The sequence below is a fragment of the Apium graveolens genome, chromosome 9 (assembly GCF_009905375.1).
Source record: "Apium graveolens cultivar Ventura chromosome 9, ASM990537v1, whole genome shotgun sequence".
Lineage (NCBI taxonomy): Eukaryota > Viridiplantae > Streptophyta > Magnoliopsida > Apiales > Apiaceae > Apium > Apium graveolens.
The window spans coordinates 110,060,684-110,082,835 of NC_133655.1; the positions used below are offsets into that span (position 1 = coordinate 110,060,684).

The 22,152-nt window shown below is 30.7% G+C and overlaps 2 protein-coding genes across 2 annotated transcripts; both read left to right on the forward strand.

The window, feature by feature from the left end:
* Positions 1-1,812: 1,812 nt before the first annotated feature.
* On the forward strand, positions 1,813-8,039 carry LOC141684800 (uncharacterized). The gene is made up of 6 exons (XM_074489928.1): positions 1,813-2,344; positions 6,161-6,272; positions 6,346-6,517; positions 6,599-6,798; positions 7,002-7,145; positions 7,649-8,039. Exons 1-5 carry the CDS (start codon positions 1,875-1,877, stop codon positions 7,140-7,142), a joined length of 1,095 nt encoding a protein of 364 aa, XP_074346029.1. The 5' UTR covers positions 1,813-1,874; the 3' UTR covers positions 7,143-7,145; positions 7,649-8,039.
* A 4,156-nt stretch (positions 8,040-12,195) lies between these two features.
* Positions 12,196-13,236, forward strand: LOC141685483 (uncharacterized). Its single transcript, XM_074490578.1, has 3 exons — positions 12,196-12,288; positions 12,374-12,608; positions 12,767-13,236. Exons 1-3 carry the CDS (start codon positions 12,196-12,198, stop codon positions 13,234-13,236), a joined length of 798 nt encoding a protein of 265 aa, XP_074346679.1.
* The last annotated feature ends 8,916 nt before the right edge of the window (positions 13,237-22,152 follow it).

Below are 22,152 nucleotides of genomic sequence, written 5' to 3' on the forward strand. Positions count from 1 at the left end.
GTTTTTCCCAAAAAATATTTATTCAACTCCAAGCTTCTTCACATTGTCTCCGAGGCATGATCTTCATGATCTTCTTCCAGAGTTTATTCTTAGGTTTGAGACTGTTTACATAAAAATACTCCAGTCTAATCTATTTACACTTTTAGAGACTTAATTGATACAATACAAAATGCAAACTTATATTATCATGCAACTTACTTAAGATTTGTCAATTTGACTTAGTCTTGTTATAGTACAGACATGTTTTGCACAACAATATCACTTCCCACCGACCTCCACGAACAGATAAACATCATAGATATAGATATTTAGTGAAAATATACATAACGCCCAAATATTTATTGAAGATGGGTTTCCTCACAGTCCTACCGGCACTGGGAACTTTGCGATAAATATTATCTCTTCAAGCTAAACACTACGATCCGATTGACAGGACTTGTCACCCAATACAAGAACTACATTGGATTTGATCTCTTGACCATTTTATAGATATTTGCTAGTCCACGAGCACATACACTCGCAGTCTTGTGTGGCATATTAAAACGGAATTCTTGAATGTTCTTACACAAAACTGTAGGGACCTTAAACTCTAATCCTATATATTCAGTCCTGATTATCACCAAAACATCATCTCATATTCTTTAGAAACCCAACTACGTGTATACTTAAATAGATGATCATCACCATGATTAACGATACTATTCCAGTAACTATTACAAAAACCTCTGCTTTATTGTACCCAAAATCCTCACACAACATAAATAATTAATGATGAGAATAAATTAACCAATTTTGATCGAGTTTACGATAATGAATAAGGCAATGTAATATATAATAATTAAGTTTTAAATTATTATTTTCAAATTAATAACTAAAATATTTCAGAATGTTATTACAATAAAATTTTAAAGCGTGGTGTATATGAATCGGTGGACAACATAGTATATATGAACCTAGGTATATGCTTGAACTTTAGGATGTAAAGTGTAAAAACGCCAAACTCAAGGATATGAAACGCAATTTTGTGATTGAAAAATTTCAAAACAAAAAAGGCTTAATTTTAATTTAGCCCTTAAGGTATAACTTGATGTACACATAAATTCTTAGACATTTTTTTTTTACATTTTGACCCCTTAACTGTATGTTGTGTACACTTCAACACTTATGCTGAATTTGTTTCGAATATCATATTAAAAAGTTGTATACTTCAGCCCCTAAACTATTAATTTTGTACATTTTAACTCTTTAATCATTTTTTAATACTTGTGTTTGATTCTTGCAAAAAATTATTTAAATATTACTTAATATCTAATTTTTTGATAATATTATTTATCATATTAATTAGTATATACAATCAAATAAATTTTAATTTATATCGGTTATAATTACATATATTATAAGATATTAATAATATATTATAATTTTGCAAGTTTTTATTATAAGTAAAATTTATACTTCTAGTAATATTCACCAAAAGTAAACTAATTATAATAATACGTAGTTAATTAGTATATTATACGTTTATATATATATATATTTGTAGTATATCAATTAATACATAAAAAGACAACAAAATGATTGACGAACAATATTTCCCACGAAATATCTAATTACAGACAAAATAATCTTGTGGTTGAGGACAATATTAAATTTTTTTTTGAGAAAATGCTTAAAGTGAACAAATCTCAAATTAAAATATATGACATTTTTTAAGGTATTAATGGGTATAATATGTCAAATTTTAATGGTTAAGTTATAATTAAGACAAACAAAAAATAAAAAAAATGAAATTTGATGAAATGAATTCGGTAGGCGTGGAGGAAAGAGACAAATAGGGCGGATAGATTAAACAGGAGACAGAGAGAGAGAAATATATGGTAACAGAGCAAGGTGGTGGTGCAGCGGCGGTGAAAATGGTAACGGACCAAGACATAGCAGAGAGTGTAGAGACTCTCCTTCGAGAGGCCAACCCTAATTTCACCACTTACACTTCATTACACGACGTCGTTCAGCAGCTAGAGTCGAAACTAGGGTTTAATCTCTCCCACAAAATCGATTTCATTCGCACTCACATCCAGTATCTCCTCCGCCCTCCTCCACAACTACTCCATCCACAACCTCACAAAGACCATTTTGCCCTTCAACAACATCCTATTTTCCACCCTGCTCCTCCTCGCACCAGCTTCGGTGTTCGCCCAACCTCTCAGGAGTTGTCTTTTCGGCCCCCGCAATCGCAACAGCTGCAATTCGATACGTATGCAGCTGCTGTTGCTACTGCTACTACGACTACTAGTACTTCTACTGCTGTCCCGAGATCGCCTGCACCTCAATCTCTTAAAAAGAGGTTTGATTTCTTCTTTCCCATTGTCATAATTCTACTTCTGCTTTTAGTGCACTACTTAACATTTTGCTAGTATCTTTTCGTTCGGCTATTAGGTATGTATCTGAATGATTCTATTAACATATATGTAAATTAGTGGACAAGTATTAAAACATTAAAACATATTAGTATTCAATCACAGTAAGATTATATTTTGTTAAATATATGAATTGCATATGATTTTACTTCTTGTAATTAGACTCAGAAAATGAGGTCGCAAGGCAACTTTCATCTCATAACTACATTTGTCCACTACTAGTAAGTTGAGTCTCGTAGTCTTGTCTTAGCATAGTAATTTTTTCTTGCTGAGAAGAAACTGTCAACTTCAAGAGATGCATCTCGTTGAGTATCTCCTTACATTTAAGAATCTCTAGCCTTGCTCCTTTTAGTTGATCGTGGATATTTTCATTCACATGATATCTTTAGGTTGATTTGGCTTCCTTTGTGGTCATAACAGTGTTGCGCATATGCGAGATGTGATGCAAGGCTAAAGTGCTTCGCTTTGGTTATGCGATGCAACTTAACTGAATCGCGCGCTTCTATGTGCTTTGAGCGCCTAAGCGATGTGCAAAAAGCGCGCTTTTGTTGACTGTGCTGTTGGCTGGTCTGTTTACTGGGTAGTTTTTAAGGAAACAAGTCATGACAAAGCCCTAAAACCGAAGTCAGCCAACAGATATACATTAAACGAACGATAAGATACAGACATACAAACAGATATACTGTATAAACACACTAACAATACAAGGCAGGCAATTGAAGGACAACGATATTAGGATATTCAGGATGAAGATTTTGAAAATCTTCAAAAAGAGCCTGGAGATAATTTTTAGTTATGTCAAGCTGTCTAACTATTGAGAAGACCAGAACCAATCTACATGGCTTGTCATTGATTCTCTATCTTGGTGATCATTAACATGTTTTATGGCAATTTAATTTGCCTATAACTTGTTAATTTATTTTTCTTGCATTTATTTTCAACTGTTATGCTCTTTTCAAAAAGTGTGCTTATCACATTCGCTTATGCTCCAAGAGGCCTTTGCGCTTTAGTGCGCATATCGCGTATAATAACACTGGGTCATAATGACCAATTGATAAGACTGTATTGCATGACTGTTTGTTGCCTAATCATAATCCTATAAATTATCAGTTGATATTTTAAATTCTATATTTCTCGGTTCTTGATAATTGATGTTGTCAAGTTTTACATTGACATTGTTAGCATTCACCTGTTTGGTTGCTATAGAAAATCTTTTGTAAATCTAGGTGTTAAAATGCACTGGAATTTGAAAAAAAATATCTGTTTGACCATCAAATGATGCAGGACAGGTCTAGGTAAAGGGTAAAACAGGGGATATAAGGGCCTGTTTCCTTAGAGAATCAGCAAACCACCCAATAAATCATCAGATTTCATTCATAATATTCATATTTTATCTCATAATAAAATATTACAGGAGATTATATAGATAGAAATTGCTTGGAAGCCAAGTAATTTCTTAAAAACTAAAAATTATCTGGATGTCATGTCATAATTAATAAAATGAAACAAATCCTCTTTTATTTTAAAACGATAATGTAGGATTGTAGGTATTATTAATTACAAATGTTTGGGATCAAGTTTAAACCATTAATCTCCTGCATCCAGAAAATAAGTTTTTCTATAAGTCATAATGAGTAGGCATGCATGTGCCTGTGTGTGTATTGATGTAAAATAAATCCAGGATCACCTAGGTGCTTATACAATTTATAGATTAGCAACAAGCTAATGCTTTCAAAAATAGCTCAAAAGTCATGACAATATAACACGCTCATACAAACTACATTCACGACAGAATCTTACTGTAATGACAACATAAAAGAGTTAAACCCACATATATTCACAAATGAACACAAAAAGGATAAGAAAACACATTTGTCAATTTAAAGTACTTACGGAACTATAACTAACCATATCTGCATTCCAAATTATTCTCTTATTATATTATATCAGTTTTTTTAATTTTGGTTTTTTGGTTAACCGTGGTAAATAACCGAAATACCGAATTGTAGAAATAGCCTTATCGAATACCGAACCAAAAATGTGTAATTTGGTTAATTCAACTGAAATTATTTGGGTTGTTCGGTTTGGTCGGTTAACCGAGACTGAATCGAATGCACATCCTTACTAAAGATCTGGACATAGCTGTAGAGGCTGGTGGTTGACGATGGCTGGTTATGGGAGTTGGTGGTGGTTATAGTGGCTGGCCGGAGACTATTGCTAGCTGCTGGGCAGCTGACGGTGGTAGGAAACAGCTACTGGTGGCTGATGGTGGTTTTTGGTGTTTGGGTGGAGGGATGGGGTTTAGGAAAAGGGTAAAACAGGTGGATAAGAGCAAGTCCAAGAGTGTCCTAGTAGTTGCCTTATAAATATTATAGAAAATAGTGTCCTAGTTATAAATTCTCAAATAGAATTCATAATATTCATCTTTATCTCATAATAAAATATTGCAACACAAATTCAAAACCAATTTAATTGTTTTATACGGCGCTTCATCAAGCGTAGGGTAGTAATTCTACAGAGTCGTCATGGGTTCTCTTCTCTATGTGCTGACCAAAACTTGTCCAGAACTAATGTTGAGAATAAAACCAAATAATTGTTATAAGCTACTTTACATTTCTTATATGGATGGAAGTGCATTTGTAATTACATATTTGTATTATCAATTAGTAAAAAGTAAAAATTGTATTATCTACTCCATCACAACTTATTTGGCTTGTTTGACCTTCCCACACATGTTTTAGCCTGTATACTAAGTTAGCCTTTTTCACAATTAGTCGTGTAAGTTTGTGTAAATATATATGTCCGAGGGGGAGGGAGCACAAATATATTGTACAAAAAAGAAACCTGTTTGTAGACAAAATAGAATTTCAGCCATGTAAATTGGACGGAAGGAGAAAGGTAGGAGTATGCTAGAATTTCTCGCTATTCGATTTGCTTAAAGGATATGGTCCAGAGGCAAAGATTTTGTACAGAGGGAGGGAGCACAAATATATTTTTCTAAAAAGAAACCTATTTGTAGACAAAATAGATTTTCAGCCATGTAAATTGGACGGAGGGAGAAAAGTAAGAGTATGCTAGAATTTCTCGCTCTTCGATTTGCTTAAAGGATATGGTCCAGAGGGAAAGATTTTTTCTTTGTTTGTTCTCATCTAAAACGAGTCTTATTATTCCAGTCTCATAAATTTTAATTATAGCTATAATAGACAGTTATCGATATTAGTCTTTTGTTACCATATATTTCAGATATATGGAAGTAGTAATTTAATAGAAATCTGGATGATTATTAGAATTGGTTTTCTTTTATCAATAAAATTGACTTATTATCCATGTTTTAGGATTCCTGTTTGAATAGTTCTAATTTACATTATTTTATATTACAGAGTACATTATTTTTAAACGTGTGTGGATATACGATGTGTTTAGGTTATATCCTTTATTTTTACTCTTTCTTAAGCTTGTACTACTTTTAGTAATATCAAGTTAAATATTTATAGTAATGTTTTGATTTGCCTATTTTCAATATAATAAGCTTTTTAGCATGTCTCGTAATTCATAATCTTAATCTTGATGTACTACTTCATAAGCTTATAGGCATCATTATACAAGCTTATCTTCATGGTTCTTATCTGCATTTCCCACCCTTTCTTATATTTTCTCCTCAGCAGACTTTTAAATGTTATCTTCTTATCACTCCAAATTACAAGTCGCTTGTTTGGTCGTTGATGTTTGTTATTGTCTCTTAGTGCTCAAAAGGTAAAGAGAAAAAGAGGCGGACCTGGTGGCCTCAACAAACTATGTGGAGTCTCTCCCTTGCTACAGCCTATCGTTGGTCATCCAACACTACCTAGGACTGAGGTTAGCACTTGTAACTGCACTTCTGTTTACTTCATATTGCTGCTACCCCTAAAACCTGTTTTATTTGATCCAGATTGTGAAGCAGCTGTGGATATACATCAGAAAAAATAACCTTCAAGATCCAAGTAACAAGAGGAAAATAGTCTGCAACGATGAGCTGCGTTTAGTGTTTGAGACGGACAGTACTGACATGTTCAAGATGAATAAGTTGCTAGCTAAACATATCATCCCACTCGAACCAACAAGTATGTTTCATTTTTTAGTTCCCCACTTTCTTAAGGTAATTTTACTTGTTACATGTGAAGTATACTCTTTGGTGCTTGCAGAGCCGACAACTCGAGTGTCGAAGAAATCAAAGGCCAGTGTTGAACTTGAAAATAAATGTGATAGTAAATGCACCGATGTTGTTCCAATTGTGATAATATCCGAAGAACTTGCAAGCTTTTTTGGTACTGATGAAAGGGAGATGTCACAGGCAGAGGCTTTGAGACAAATTTGGGAATACATAAAAGTCAACCAGCTTGAGGTTGGTAACGAGATAAGTGGTCTTGAGAGAGAGACTTGTTTACACCTCTTGAATTGAAGTTTTAACCTATCTTGAACATATGGATCTTAAGGATCTTTTTGTTTTGCGTCTTTTGTACTGGGAATCGTATGATTGTTAGTGAGCAAATATATTTTTACAAAGATAAAAGATAGATTAAAGATTACTATTTTCTTTAATTTTAGGATCCTTCAAATGCAATGGTGATACTGTGTGATGGGAAGCTTCAAGAGCTTCTTAAATGCGAGAGCATTTCGGCTTTGGGTATACCAGAGATGTTAACACGCTATCATCTATGCAAGAAATCGGATATGCAATCCCATTAACTGGTTAGTATTATCTGTTACTAATTCACATGCACTTTTTACTGAGGTTTATCGCTATTTTATAATTCTTTTATTGCTCCGGATATAGCTTTTCATTGCATTCACAACTAATGGTTTTGTACTAAGGTTTTAATGAACTTGTTGCATTGTGAGACATTCAATTCCTTGGAAAGGGCCCTCATTCATGCTTATAAGTTTCGTGGATTGGATTTATAATATCCGCCGTTCAAGTAATTTTGTTATAATCCTCCTAGGATGTGTGTAGAAGTATCCAAATAAACCCATAAAAGGAAGTCAAAAGCTAAAGATCCAAGTCATTTCCTTATCTTTAACGATGTAGTCAGCTGTGCTTATCATTGCTAACAGTGAATTTAAGCACTTGACCCTACTTAGTCGTTCTTTACATATAGCTCTGGTCTCTGACTTATGCAGTGTACATTACCAGAAAAACTTATGTTCCAAATTAGTGTTGCCAAATTAATTTGGCATGATATTATCTGTTGCAGGTTGAAAGACAAAATCACATATAGATGCATGATGTTGTAACTGACCTACTCTACTGGGGTTGAAAAGCTTCAGGAGGAATATTGTTTGTAATTTTATTTCTTTTTCTCTTTCGGCACTGAAGAAAGCAGGGAAAACATTAGAGGCTCCACTATAAGGATGTCGTCCTGCTGTGTGCTAGCAGGTAGTACAATGACGAATTGACTGTTGATACAGGATAGCAGTGTAGCTAGCTCAGGTGTTAATATTGTATTCTGGTGGGAGTTTCTGACCCCTTTAAAGATGTTTAGGAAAACAGATGGAAAATGTAATTAGATAATGCAGACCTTTGTTTTCTGATATTAGGCCAAGGGAATTATTATCTAATAGCAAGTATTTGAAGATTTATTGTTACTTGCAATGTCTCATCATTCCGGATTTGTGCTATATAATTGATGTACCACCATCTCAAATCAATATCTTTGCGGAAATGTGGTTAGGGTCTGTGTTCATCTCACAACTCCGCCAGTATACTAGCTGTGTTCTGAAGAGGACAATAAATGTAGTAGTGCCTGCCAGGGTAGCATTGACGGTATCGAACTTGCATCAGCACAAACCAAAAATGGCAACGCTCCAGTTTTTTCAGTTCAGTCATCCAATTACGGTCCTTGAATATTTTAATCTCTGGTTTTTAAATTAGTAATAGTACTAAAAATAAAACAAAAAATGACAGGGATCTATTGTTTTGTGTAAAACTTATTTGGAATTTAAACCGTAGAAAAATAAAAGAATTCGAACTCCAGGCATTTAGTAACGTTCAATAAATAGAAAGACGTTGATTTTATCCATTAAGACTTTTTAAAGGACTATGAAAAGTGATGACGGCCCTTTGTTTTGAGATACTCATGCCACTTCAAAAAAAAATTGCCGCACTCCATTTACTTAAAGAAAATTGAATTAATAGTTTTATGCCTTTGATCCCGATACTTTTTTCGAATAAGCTAATTAATTTGAGTTCCCACGAGGGACTAAGATCGCACGCTCAGATCATACTTCTTGATCTGTTTGTGTTTCTGACATTCGAAATCTCTTTATAATAACATATTTGGACAAAATAATGACCTCTTGCCGTTAGCCCACAAATAAGTATTTTGAAATTCAAAATCCTTGTTATCCCGTAAGTATAGAAATTTAGTAGTAGTATTGGGATTAGTCGGGAAAAGTATTCTTAAGATCGATAATTCTTTCTTTCGAAATATTTTTCAAATACAAATGTGATTGTGATAAAGGTTCGATAAAAATTAAAGCAGCTTACTAAAGACACAAATCACGTAAAGGGGTACTAGTACCAAAAATCAGGTATTATTGAACCAACAGGGCAAGAGTTTTTAATTTTTTCATGTCACAAAATTGAACAATGATTTTTTTTAACAAGATATACCTTTGTACATGTTTAAATTAAATATATTATCTGATATAAGAAGCCTAACAGCACTGCATTGTCTTTTCGTGATTCACGATTTTCATGCCACAACCTCAAGTCTAACGGCATTTTATATTTACAGAAAAAGGAAGTTTTTGGTCAAAAAGATTTTGAGATATTAACTTCTAAAATTCACGGGGAGCACCTTTTCACACGAACCTACAAAAAAAAATACACAAATATAACAATGAATAACAATGTCAATGACAAATAAAATATATGTGATTAAGAGTCACAACTGTGAGCAAAATATTAGAATATATTCGTTAAGAAGATAATCACCAGCATGTCTCGTTTTTAAGACGTACGACCTTTCTTACCCATCTGATACGACAAATTATGTGTCGTATGAATGTAACGCTGTAATTCATTCAAATCTTTTTATACGTCAAATTTACCTTGACTTGAATGCAGCGGTTTATCAAAATTTATAATTAAAAAATTAATCAAAATTTGATACATAATTTCATATTACATGTACACACCTCAAAAAATTTATAAGAGAATACCTATATACTTGGATAAATTCTACAGCGGAAAATATTAGCTGATATATATATATGCATACTCTAATTTATAGGTGCACAATTAATTAGGACCAAATTATCCACATTAGAGATGAAAGTAGATTTGAATTAAATATATATATAAGGATATGTTGGTCTCAATATTAACAAAAGATGTGCACCTATAAATTTTGAGTGTGCAAGTTCCCTAAATCTAGATAAATTCTATGTAAAAAATATCATATATTAAGGTTTGTTTTAAATACTTTTTAACTTTATTTTTGTTCAGAGTTTGATATAGGTTGTCGATGGTCTTTCTGGAATGGAATCAGTATAGTTTGTTTCAAGTTGATAATCCTTTTGATTTTTAATATTTGATTCTTTAATTTTTGGCACACAATATATTAACCGTATAGGCGTATAACTAAAATTAATATTATTTTTTTAAATTCTTTTAATATAAGTTTAGGATTAAAATTTTAATTGATAAAAAAGTTTTTAAAAAATAACTTTAACAATACGGTCAATACAGCTAAACATATATATGTTAAAAATTAAAACGTTAAATAATAAAAAAAATAGAGGAAATATTTTTGATTTGTTTGATATACTACATTTTTTTTCCATTGTCTATTCTTTTAGCTTACAACAACTTTTAAATATCAATATCAAGCTGAAATTTAGGGGCTGTTTGATAACACTTAATAGCCTCTTAATGGTTATTTTACTTATTCGGTCAGAGGTTTCTATTTTTTAATTGATTATCAAACGTGCTGAAAGAAAACAAAACGTGCTTTTTGGCTAAGCACCTAACCCCTCACTTATTCGGTAAGTGAGACTCTTAATAGGGTTTTTTCCATTATAGACCCTTAAACACCCGTAAATAGTATTTTCATTCTTCCCTGTTCTCTTATTTATGCGGCTGCTGCACTCCTCTGTTCAGGTACATATACTATTCTCTGCAAAGATTTATCGGTTAAGTTTAGCATATGGGTTTGTGTATGTGCATATTTAGCTAATTAACACTTTGATTGTTCAAGAATTAGAATATTTTGGTGCTTGTGTATGTTTTAGGATAGATGTCTATACCCAGTATCGAAAATCAATTAATTTGATGAGATATGTAGGAAACTAGAAAGAGTTTTACACCAACACTTTGATTAACACATAAACAACAGAACTCAAGTACAACTATTATATATTAACTATTATATATTATATGAGAGCGAGAGGGAGAGGGAGGGCGTATATTATATGAGATGCTTTAAGAATCGATTTTGTCACTGTTTGCTCTTGTAAAGAGGCTAGAGATCAAGGTAATTTGCTTAGTTGAAAAACCAAGGGACCAGATTTTTCGATGCATTTATACGCTATATTGAATTAGATATCCAAAAGAGGAACATGAATCGATAATTCCCTTAGCTTTATCCTTGTAAAAAGACAGCTCTTAAAAGTAATGCAACAGAAATAATCTTTGCAGAGAATCAATAAAATAGAAGAAAAATGACAGAAATTATTTACCATGAAGCAATAATGCAACATAAATGTTTGTGATGATGGAATCTTACAAAATAGAAGGAAAATGACGTTTAAAATTTTGAAAGTAAATCAAATTCAAATACTAAGCAACATTATTTTCTGATTCTAAATCCTGATGCACAAATAAGGACCCATATCTCATATATCTGTGATATGCTACTGGACAATAATACCAGAATGATAACTTTACTTAGCTACTGCACTTTGTAATGGTTGTGGTTTTCGTGGACGTAAAAGAATGCAAAGAAAAATTAAAAGGTCTAGGATGGTCGGCGTAAAACCCATTGTACCAACTAGCACTTGGAATTTTTTGTGAGAGTGAAAGTTATAGAGAAGCATGGATGAATCTCGATGACGATGAGGCTGAGAGCTGGGTCAAAATGATTTCGCGAAAGTTAGGTCTATCCGTTTAGATTTCATTGTACAGGCTATTTAGTTCAATTTTCTATGGACCTCTATGTTTAGGATTTACTATTAGATTTATTTTAGGATCTTGTTAAACTACCCAACTTGTTTATTTCTTTGGACCTGCATGTTTAATTTTTTCGCTAAATTAAATTATGGATCTTTTTAGTCAATTTATCAGTTTAATTTTATTTATATGCATGATTGTTGGACATCATAAAATTATATGTATTAATTTCATTTTTGTTTTATAGGTTGAATATGGATATCTATGATATATTGTTCTGCATGATGATATATTGTTATTTTTCTCGACATCGAAAATAAAGGAGACCAAGAAAAAGAGACCTTACTTCCGCTTTCACAGGACATGCTTACACATTAGAGTTGTTGAGTGGTCTAGGCACACAATGTCATGATTTGATGCGCTTGTCTTGGACTGCATATATTCGATTATGTGATCATTTTAGACAAAAGAATTGGTTAAATGATAGTCGCTATATTACGGTTGAAGAAAAAATGACAATATTTTTTTATAGTCATTGGACATAAAGAACGCTTTCGGGTGCTCAAACATGATTTTCAACACTCTTCTCAAACCATTCATAATTATTTTCATGAGGTATTAAATGGAATGATGGAATTTGCAAAAGATATTATAGTGCCAACCTCATTTGATCCGAACCCAGATGTTCCACGAAATCATAAAGCATTAAGAAGAATTTTCCAGGTAAATAAATAGTATTTATACTACTCCATTGATACGTTATATTTATATATCCATATTTTTATATTACCATTTTTTGTTGATATAGGGAGCGGTTGGTGCATTGGATGGTACACTTGTTCATTCAGTTATTCCTAATGATCAACAAACCTGTTATAGAGGAAGAGGAAGAGGTGAATGCTATCAAAATGTCCTTGGAATATGTGATTTTAACATAATTTTTACCTTTGTTTGGGGTGGTTGGGAGGGAGTTGCACATGATTCAAGAATTCTAACAGAAGTTGCATTTGATCCGGACGCGGGTTTTCCCTTTCCTCCACCAAGTATGTAATATTTTGTTTACTGTTTTTAGAGTATACAACTATTATTATTATTATTATTATTATTATTATTATTATTATTATTATTATTATTATTATTATTATTATTATTATTATTATTATTATTATTTAATATTTAAACTTATTTCATACAATTACAGATAAATATTATTTATGTGATGCTGCATATACAAACACAATAGGGTTTATGACGCCATTTCGAAATACAAGATATTGGGCAGCAGATTTTAATGGTCGTCGTCCTTTAACAAGACAAGAAAAGTTTAATCATGCACATGCACGACTCAGAAATGTTATTGAACGGGCATATGGAGTATTAAAATCAAGATTTCCGATCCTAAAACAAATGGCTCCCTATCCTTTTTCCGTACAAAAAGATATAATTATAGTTTATTTTGCGGTTCATAATTTTATTAGGATGAAGAAAATTGATGACACTTTATTTGCTGAATATGACAATGCAACAAGTTCAGACGATGAAGAAGAGGAAAATAGAAATGAAGGTCAGTTGAATCGAGAACAACACTATAGACAACAGTGGAGGACTCAAGGAGTGCAATATATGAATAATTTTCGTGATCAAATCGCAAATCAATTAGAAAGAATGTAGATTTCATTACTAGTTCTTTTTTCCTAAGTACATGTGTCACGTTGTATTAAATTCATTTTGGATATTTTATGACATTTTTTGTAATATTACATTTGAACTAGAGATTTAGAATTAATATTATTTTTTTCAGTTCAATCGCTGATCACATCAATCAGTATTGAATAAACAAGTTTGAGGGTAAAACAGTAAATATATCATCATTAAGATATTTTTACATAATTGTTATCAAACAGTAATTTTCTTTCAGTAATCTTTTCATTCAGATAAATTATTCATTCAGTATATTCAGATAATTTAATGATTCAGTGTTTTTAATTCAGATTTATCAAACAGCCCCTTAGTCGGTCAAAAAATATATACATACAGCTGATAATTGTAAATTATGTATGAGGTTGACAAATTTGTTTTTATGTATGATTTTAGAATTAAATAACAACAAAGTAAGATAAATACTAATCCAAACAACCCTGACAAAAGCCTAGCAATTCTATATTCCTGTTTGATCACGTCCGTTACCGTGGGCTGCAATTAACTTAATTTGTCGTTTTTCTTTTTGCAAATCAAGCATTCATATTCTATTTTCATATAATATTTTGAAAATATTTGTATATAGTTAAAAAACAAAATTAAGAATTATTTTCATAAATATGCCCCTAAGAATGTACTGAGGAGAGTTATTAATTTTTCATGCAAAAATTAATAAATTTTATTGTTAGTAAATTTTATTCAATAATTTCTTTTAATTTACTGATAATCAGAAAAGTTATTATGTTGAAAACCTATCAAATAAGTTTGATTAATTTGATAATTTAAAAAACGGGTTGGTCCGACCCGGAAAGGAGGGTTTACAATTACAATACTGGAAGAAAGCAGCGTGTGGGGTCAGACGAGAACGTGATCCGTTCTGCCAGCTGGACGGAGCTGAACTGACCCATGTTGGGTTGCCATCTAGCTGTCGTCCAATCAGTGTTTGGTAAGCTGCTGATCACTGCCCCCGCCTTCTTTTCTCTCGGCTTGGCTTTCCGTTCAAGCCATTACAATATTTGATAGAGCAGAGCCCAGAAATCGGACCGTGCCGAATTTAGGCCGAATTTTTTTTTAAAAAAATAAAAATTTTAAAAACAGGTTAGGTCGGTTTTTTTTTCTAAATTCAGGTGGGATCGGACCGGATCGGACCAAATTTCTTTAAAAGTAATAAATCCCGTTTAAACCCGCGGATAGAGCCTGGTAGGCCATTGATTTTTTTTAATAATTTTAATAATATTATTTTTTAAGTATTAATAAACGATTTTTTGCATTTTTTCGGATTCTATTTGTAAGTTTAGACTTTATTTATACTAGATTAAAACCCGTGAGATGCACGGTTGTTTTAATTATTATTATTTTATTATTTTTCTTTCAATTTTGCATTAGTTATAGTTGTTAAAGGAGTAAGTGATATTTTTTTTAACCCGATACCATTATATCGACCAATGAATTATCTTTTAATTTAATTTTTTAAGCCCAGATTAATAATATAATTATTTTCATAGCGTCAGTAGTATTATTATTCTATTTTAGCATGAACACCGTTTATTATAATATAGCATGAATATAATATATTTTATGGATATAATATAATTGTCCGTAATACTTTTGAAAAAGAGGTGTTATAGTTGTAAAAAATAAAAAAGATAACATATTTTAGTCAAAAAAAAATATTAATTTTATATTGATAGTATAAACATAGCTACCTATAATGTCTATATGATAAATATTATAATATCTATATTTAATTTTAATCAATTAATATTTTTATTGACAGTTATGGTAACGATTGTTTTAGAATTTTATTAAATAAAAATTAAATTAGTAGAATAAGTTGACATCAATATCAATTTAAATAATATATACCTCAATATTAATTAGAATTTAAATTGATAGAGAAAGTTGACTTTAATATCAATCGAAATGAAGTCGTTATGAATTAGTAAATAAATTTGGTCCTCAAAGTTGACTTCAATATCAATTATAATTAGAATTGAACAATTAATGATCTACCAACCAAAATTTTAATGTTTGGCTTATTATCACGTGCAATGCACACAATTTTTTCTAATATTTATTATCTTATTAGTTGCATATTAATAATTAAATTTATATTAATTTATACTTTTTAGAATAAACTGAATATATCAGATAGGACAATTAAACGATGATAATTAAATGAGAACGAATATAGTTAATGGTTATTAAGTAAGAACAATCAGATTAAAAAAAGGGTACGAACGGTGAGATACGGACGGGGTCGCATCAAGAATAGAAAGGTTGGGGTGTCGGGAGAAGCGGTGAAAAGGGTACAAGGAGGAAACAATTAAACTATCGATTTATTGTGTTTTAAAGAAAATATAATATAATATATAGTAAGGTTAATTCGGTAAATTCAACAGTTTACCAATGAACATGTACCATTATCTCGTGTGATTCAAGAATATCTTTTATTATATATTAATATTCTTTTTAAAATTTTAATTTGAATTAAATTCTTAAATTTGTTTATTTAAAATTTGTAAATAATATTATTTCGTGATAAATATATTACTACACGTATAGTTCCATGATCTTTTTAATAAGGGGTATTTGAAACATATAGTATTATTGTTTAAACGATATAATATTATTGATATTTGAATGTTTTGTTTACAAAAAAAATAATCAAATTTTAATTAAATGCTTAGTTTAGTTCAAATTTAAAGTACATGACAGTCATAAATTATTTTTGTTATATATTGGTCAATAATTTACAATATTTTTTTCTAATTTGAGATCCATTATACCAATCACATCCGACTAATTATTTGTAGTTTAAATTTTTTTTTTTTTAAGCCCATATCAATAGGATAATTTTGTTTTAGTCTCGATTAATAGTATATACGGATTTGTTTGAGTTGATCGAATTATAATTTGATTTTTACTTTAGCCCAACTCAATAGTTTATATTTTAGCCGTATCAATAGTATTTATTATTTTGTGTTCGCCCGAAGCACATTATATTAATCATAATCAACTAATTATATTTAGTTTGCTTTATTTTATCCCGAATCAAATAATATAATTTTGTTTTAATCCGAATGAAAAATATAAATTATTTTATTTTATAGAGACCATTATATCGAGCAATATATTAAATAATATTTATTTTATAATATGATTAAATAATTAAACTGCTTATAATAGTAAAAATTGTTTTAAAATTTATTTAAATAAAAATTAAATTAGTAGAATAAGTCAACTTTAATATCAATTAGAGTAATATAGATCTTAACAAATTAGATCTTATATTAATAAAATAAATTAAATTTAATATCAATTATAATAATATAGAGTACAATATGAATTGGAATTTAAATTTGAGGAGAAATTGACTTAAATATCAATTAGAATTAGAATTGATCGTCCGAACAACCGATTAACCAAACATTTAATGATTGTTTATTATAAAGTAGCATAATATTGATATATGTATATATAATTTTTTTTTCCTAAAATAAATAAAAAATAATCTTAAAAATAAGATTTTGGTTTTAAATTATTTATAAATATAATTATATTTAATATAATTTAGATTTTATAAATCCCAAGAGTTATGATATGCGAAGATTAAAATAATCATTGTAACGCCCCCAAATCCGGGGTCAGAGGATTTGGTCGTCACTATAAAACTTCAATCCAAATTAACCTGTTAAATCAATAAATAAATGCCAGCGGAAGATAATTATCATAAATGACCCCAAACTACTCCAAGATCTTTTAAGGTTACAGTTCTAGAAACAAGAATTCCAAATTCCATCAATAATTTTTCACTTTCTTTTAAAACTCTTTTTAACAAAACCAATCTCAAACGAATCTGCCTTATCTTAACTTAATCGTTGGCACTATATCCGATAGTCCAACAGGAACTCGATATGAGCTCAAATGTCCTCACATAGCTATACACACTCCTACACACTTTCGTTTCTAGTTTACTATAACATCAACTCTGATACCAACCTGTAACGCCCCCAAATCCGGGGTCAGGGGATTTGGTCGTCACTATAAAATTTCAATCCAAATTAATCTGTTAAATCAATAAATAAATGCCGGCGGAAGATAATTATCATAAATGACCCCAAACCACTCTAAGATCTTTTAAGATTACAGTTCTAGAAACAAGGTATCCAAATTCCACCAATAAATTTTCACTTTCTTTTAAAACTCTTTTCAATAAATTTCAACTCACAATTAAACCCACTAGTATAACTTCGAAATGAAGTATACTAGGCCCAAATAAAATACACAATTATAATATAATATACTATAAACAACTTTACACAATAAAACTTACACTAGATCGCAAACCCTGGACCAACCACCTTCCAAGAGCTTCTTCTTTGCTTCCTTGAATTACGGAGTTAAACAGCACGAGCTAATCCTCACTGGAGGTTAAATTTAAAAATAGGCAAGTATGAGCGAAAGAAATGCTCAGCAAGTTAATTATAACATATATAGGGTCATTTTGATATAAAACCGACATCTGCATTAGAGCAGAACATTTAAAATCATAATTGTTGAATCATAAAATTTTAGTTGAGGAATCCCAGAATTGATTCCTTAATTGTATTCAAACCATTTTGATATTTTTGAGCGAAATGCTTCAGCAATACTTTGAATCTTGACGAGAATAAAACTCGTAAAATAATGTTTACGGAAATATCGTAAACCACAACAACATGAAACAATGATTATGGATTGAATCATAAACTTTATCAAAACTCAACTCTTGATATATTTGCAAGAGCTTCAGAATTGTGTGTTTTCAAAATAGACTCTGGTAAAACTTTCATATCTGAGCAACGAATGCATCAGCTATCCATAAAACAACATTCAAGAAATTCCTAACTATTCAGTATCCATCATTATCGACTAAGTTTCCATAGACTTAGCCTGCTAAATCAGCCTGATAAGGACGGGTTGAATAATTAAAAAGATCCCAATTCATTCAAGATTCTAATTATCACTGAGCAACTAATGCTACAGCAACAATCTGAACTTCGAATTCATTTATAAACACTGAAATTTTCCGCAACTGAGTGTTAAGAAAGAATAACTTTAATCCAAAATAGAACAGTTGATAAATCATTTATTTTATGATTATCAAAACAATTTAGAAATAATATTTTAGATATTTAGATTGGAACCAATTATGCACTATGCTGTTCCTGATGATCAGTCACGAAACAGCACCGGTATCCCGCAGCCATACCGTAAATATAGGTACTACCCGTATCCCGCAGGCATACGGTACCTATAGGGCGCCAAAAAAGGCATAACAAGCCTCGTAAGATATTACACTTCCGTATTACACTTCTGTATAATAGCTCACGCTGGACCGGTGCCTCGGCCTCTTACGCAACCAGTAACCATCCAGTCTTAAAACCTTTTATTGGAAAAGGAGCCGAATCATTCGACATCCCAAATAATTTTACTCCCCCATTTACTTGGGCCGGAATACTCGCAACAAAATCATCTTTCTCAAAATCCAAAACATTTATAAATCCGGTAATTTGATATGTAAAATCACTTAGCTATTCTGAACCTAGAATATCAGATGAAAACTTGCATAAACAGAATTATTTAATTCATCGATATGTAAAACATTTATCTATCTTGAACTGAAAATAAGAAAAGCAATACTTGCATGATAAGATTTAAAATAAATATCACTTGAACAATAAGTGATGATAGGGATACTTGCCTTTGAGATTTTTAGCAGTTAGCACACTCGCAAACACGTATCTATTCTGACATTCTGTCTTAAAACCTCACCGTCCTTCTTTTCAACACTTGACTGATATGCTGCTCCTGCGATTGCTAGAAGCCAGATACCCAATACCATTCCATCTCATTCCTTATCCAACGTCTTGTCCCGATCAACTCGAGAGATCCGCATCTATAATGAAAAGATATAACTTTAATCGTCTAAACGATAATCACTCGACGAACTGCGCGTCAAAATCCTATTGTCTACCCATACGATTGCCCACACATAATTATATCAGCCAAACACAGGAATCTTGACCCACGTATGCACATAATTTACATAGCACGTAAGCACACAATCCACGTATCACATAATTCATATAACACAGGACTCGGTTCATCAGAAGGGTCGACTCGGTACGTTTAAAACGGAAATCGGGTCAAAAATATGATTTATCGATCAAAAATCGACTCAGAATGATTCGTAAAACAAGCGACCTTTCGAAACAAAAGAATTTGGGTCTTGAAAGTATTTTTAATAGAAGCAGAATATTTTTCCGAGTCTGTACGCGTTCGTTCCGTAATAAACTGATGAACAGTTTATTTATTATGAATTTTTGAACATTTTTCGGAATTAAATCGGGTCTCCGAATCATTTTATAACTAAATAATAGGGCTCGAACACTCGAAAATAATTTTATAAGAATTATTGAGCTTGAAAAATAATTTAAAATAATATTTTAAAGCTTGAACTATTTTTCGGAATTTTTAAATCATAAGAAATAATTAACTCGAATTAAATAATCAATTAAAATTCATTAACTAAATAATTTGGATTTATTTTCGAATAAAAATAAAAATAATAATCTTCAGAACTAAAAATAATATTTTCTTGGAAATCGGACAGCACCTCCTCTATTTCTCGGACTGCCAGTCGATATCATATCGACACAACCAACAACAATCAATACAATAATTTATATTTACGTGTATAAACACTCCAGAAATGAATAACACGACTACCTGAACCAAAACTCGGACCAAAAGTGACTTCTCCAATAATTTCTAAAAATTATGAAATAAATATATAAACACTAACATGCTATAATATACATAAGTACGAAAGCGGAATTTCGGAATCGTTACCCAAAATAAATTCTGATCAACCCGAAGAGAAAATCTGATGTCCGGAAAATATCTCCATAAAAATCCGAAATTAATAGCCATAGACATATACACGCTGAGATGCCATGTGGAGTAATCACCGCCTCCAAACTCTTTTTCTACGCCCCGAAAATAAATTAAAACGGAAATATAACGGAAATATGCCCCGCAAATTTTCTTCTCAAAACCTTGCAATATATATAACTATGCGTAGGTATCGAAGCGCTGATCGAGAGAAAGAAGAATATAAAGAAAGATAGCGAGAAAGAGAAAGAAAGAGATATAGTTAAACAGAGAGAGAAATAAAGAAACATACTGACTTCGTTATACGCCACTGATATTTTAATCACATCGCAATCCACTGTTGCTATTGGTAATTTCATCCAAAAATCCTACTTTTAAAGACAAAAACAAAACGATACGACTCAGTAATTAATAATACAAATAATCCTCAATCACAACTGAGTCCCACACAATTAATATTACATACAACACATAGCAGACAAAATATCCATCCAATCCCTAATATTACTAAACGAACTCAATTTACCGATATCAATAAAATGATCGGTTTTCAAATAAACTTTAGAAAATAATACATTTAAGGAAATATTTTCAGATATTAACAAGGATCGATATAACACTCAACAATTAGCACATTACCATTTAATAACACAAACTCGTCAAATAGGAATAAAATATCCATCATTTTATTCCTTCTAAATCAGAAAATCACATAAACATATTCAAATATTAATAATAATAATTCTGAAAATACGGGATATCACAATCATACTCTTTCTGAGGTTCTTCTTTAATCTTTCTAGAGCAGAGGTGTGTGAAGGAGAATTTCTTTATTCCTTTAAAAAGATAAACAATGATACAAATATAAATTCATTACTAAAATCGAAGCGTGTCCGCGTGTTCAAGACAATTCCATTGTATATTGTAAATCGGAAAAATATAGTTAATTCTATATAAGTATATAAATATTAAAGTTTTTTCAGTAAAATAAACGTGTACCAATAAATAGGTATCATACCAAAAAAATTTAAAGTTTCGCTTATTATATGTAGAAGAGAGGGGTTCTAATTCTTTCGAAGAGAATTGTATATATAATGGGTAACTAATTATTTTCAAAATATAGGATAATTATTTATAATTAAGGGTAATTATGTAAAATATATTTTGTGGGTAATTTGGTAAAATCAGTGTGTCAAGACTAAATTATACATAATTTAGTGAGTTTCGCGTGAGTTGTAAAATTGTCAAAATCTGATTTATAGAACTTAATATGAAATCAAACTAAGATTAAACAAATTCTGATGAGAAAAAAAATTGCTAAGAAATTTTATTCATTATATTTATTTCAATTTCAATTTGATATTTTTTTTTCAAGTCTTTCAAAGTACCGTAGATCTTGAAATCAATATTTAATATAGATTTTATAAATCCCGAAAGATATGATCTGCCAAGATTAAAAGAATCATATTCTTCTCAGGGTTCTTCTTTAATCTCTCTTGAGAAGAGGTGTGCGGGGGAGAATTCTTTGTACCTTGAAGAAGGTAAACAATGATACAAATAAAAATTCATTACCAAAATCGAAATGTGTCCGCGTGTATTAAGACAATTCCTCTATATAATGTGAATCGGGAAAATATAGTAAATTTTATAAAAGTGTATAAAAATTGAAGTTTTTTCGGTAAAATAAACGTGTACCAATAAACATGCACCGTGCCAAAAAATTTTAAAATTTCGCCTATTATATGTAGAAGAGAGGTGTTCTAATTGTTTCAGAGAGAATCGTATATGTAAAGGGAATCTAATTATTTTTAAATAGGTGTTCTAATTGTTTCAGAGAGAATCGTATATGTAAAGGGAATCTAATTATTTTTAAATATAAGGTAATTATTTATAATTTAGGGTAATTATGTAAAATATATTTTAAGGATAATTCGGTAAAATCAACGTGTC

Bases quoted from the DNA above. Each gene is read 5' to 3' on its own strand.
- LOC141684800 (XM_074489928.1), top strand. From the start codon at position 1,875: ATGGTAACAGAGCAAGGTGGTGGTGCAGCGGCGGTGAAAATGGTAACG. The intron at 6,273-6,345 runs GTTAGCACTTGT...TATTTGATCCAG, and splicing joins CAACACTACCTAGGACTGAG to ATTGTGAAGCAGCTGTGGAT. The intron at 6,799-7,001 runs GTTGGTAACGAG...CTTTAATTTTAG, and splicing joins TAAAAGTCAACCAGCTTGAG to GATCCTTCAAATGCAATGGT.
- LOC141685483 (XM_074490578.1), top strand. From the start codon at position 12,196: ATGGAATTTGCAAAAGATATTATAGTGCCAACCTCATTTGATCCGAAC. The intron at 12,289-12,373 runs GTAAATAAATAG...TTGTTGATATAG, and splicing joins CATTAAGAAGAATTTTCCAG to GGAGCGGTTGGTGCATTGGA. The intron at 12,609-12,766 runs GTATGTAATATT...ATACAATTACAG, and splicing joins TTTTCCCTTTCCTCCACCAA to ATAAATATTATTTATGTGAT.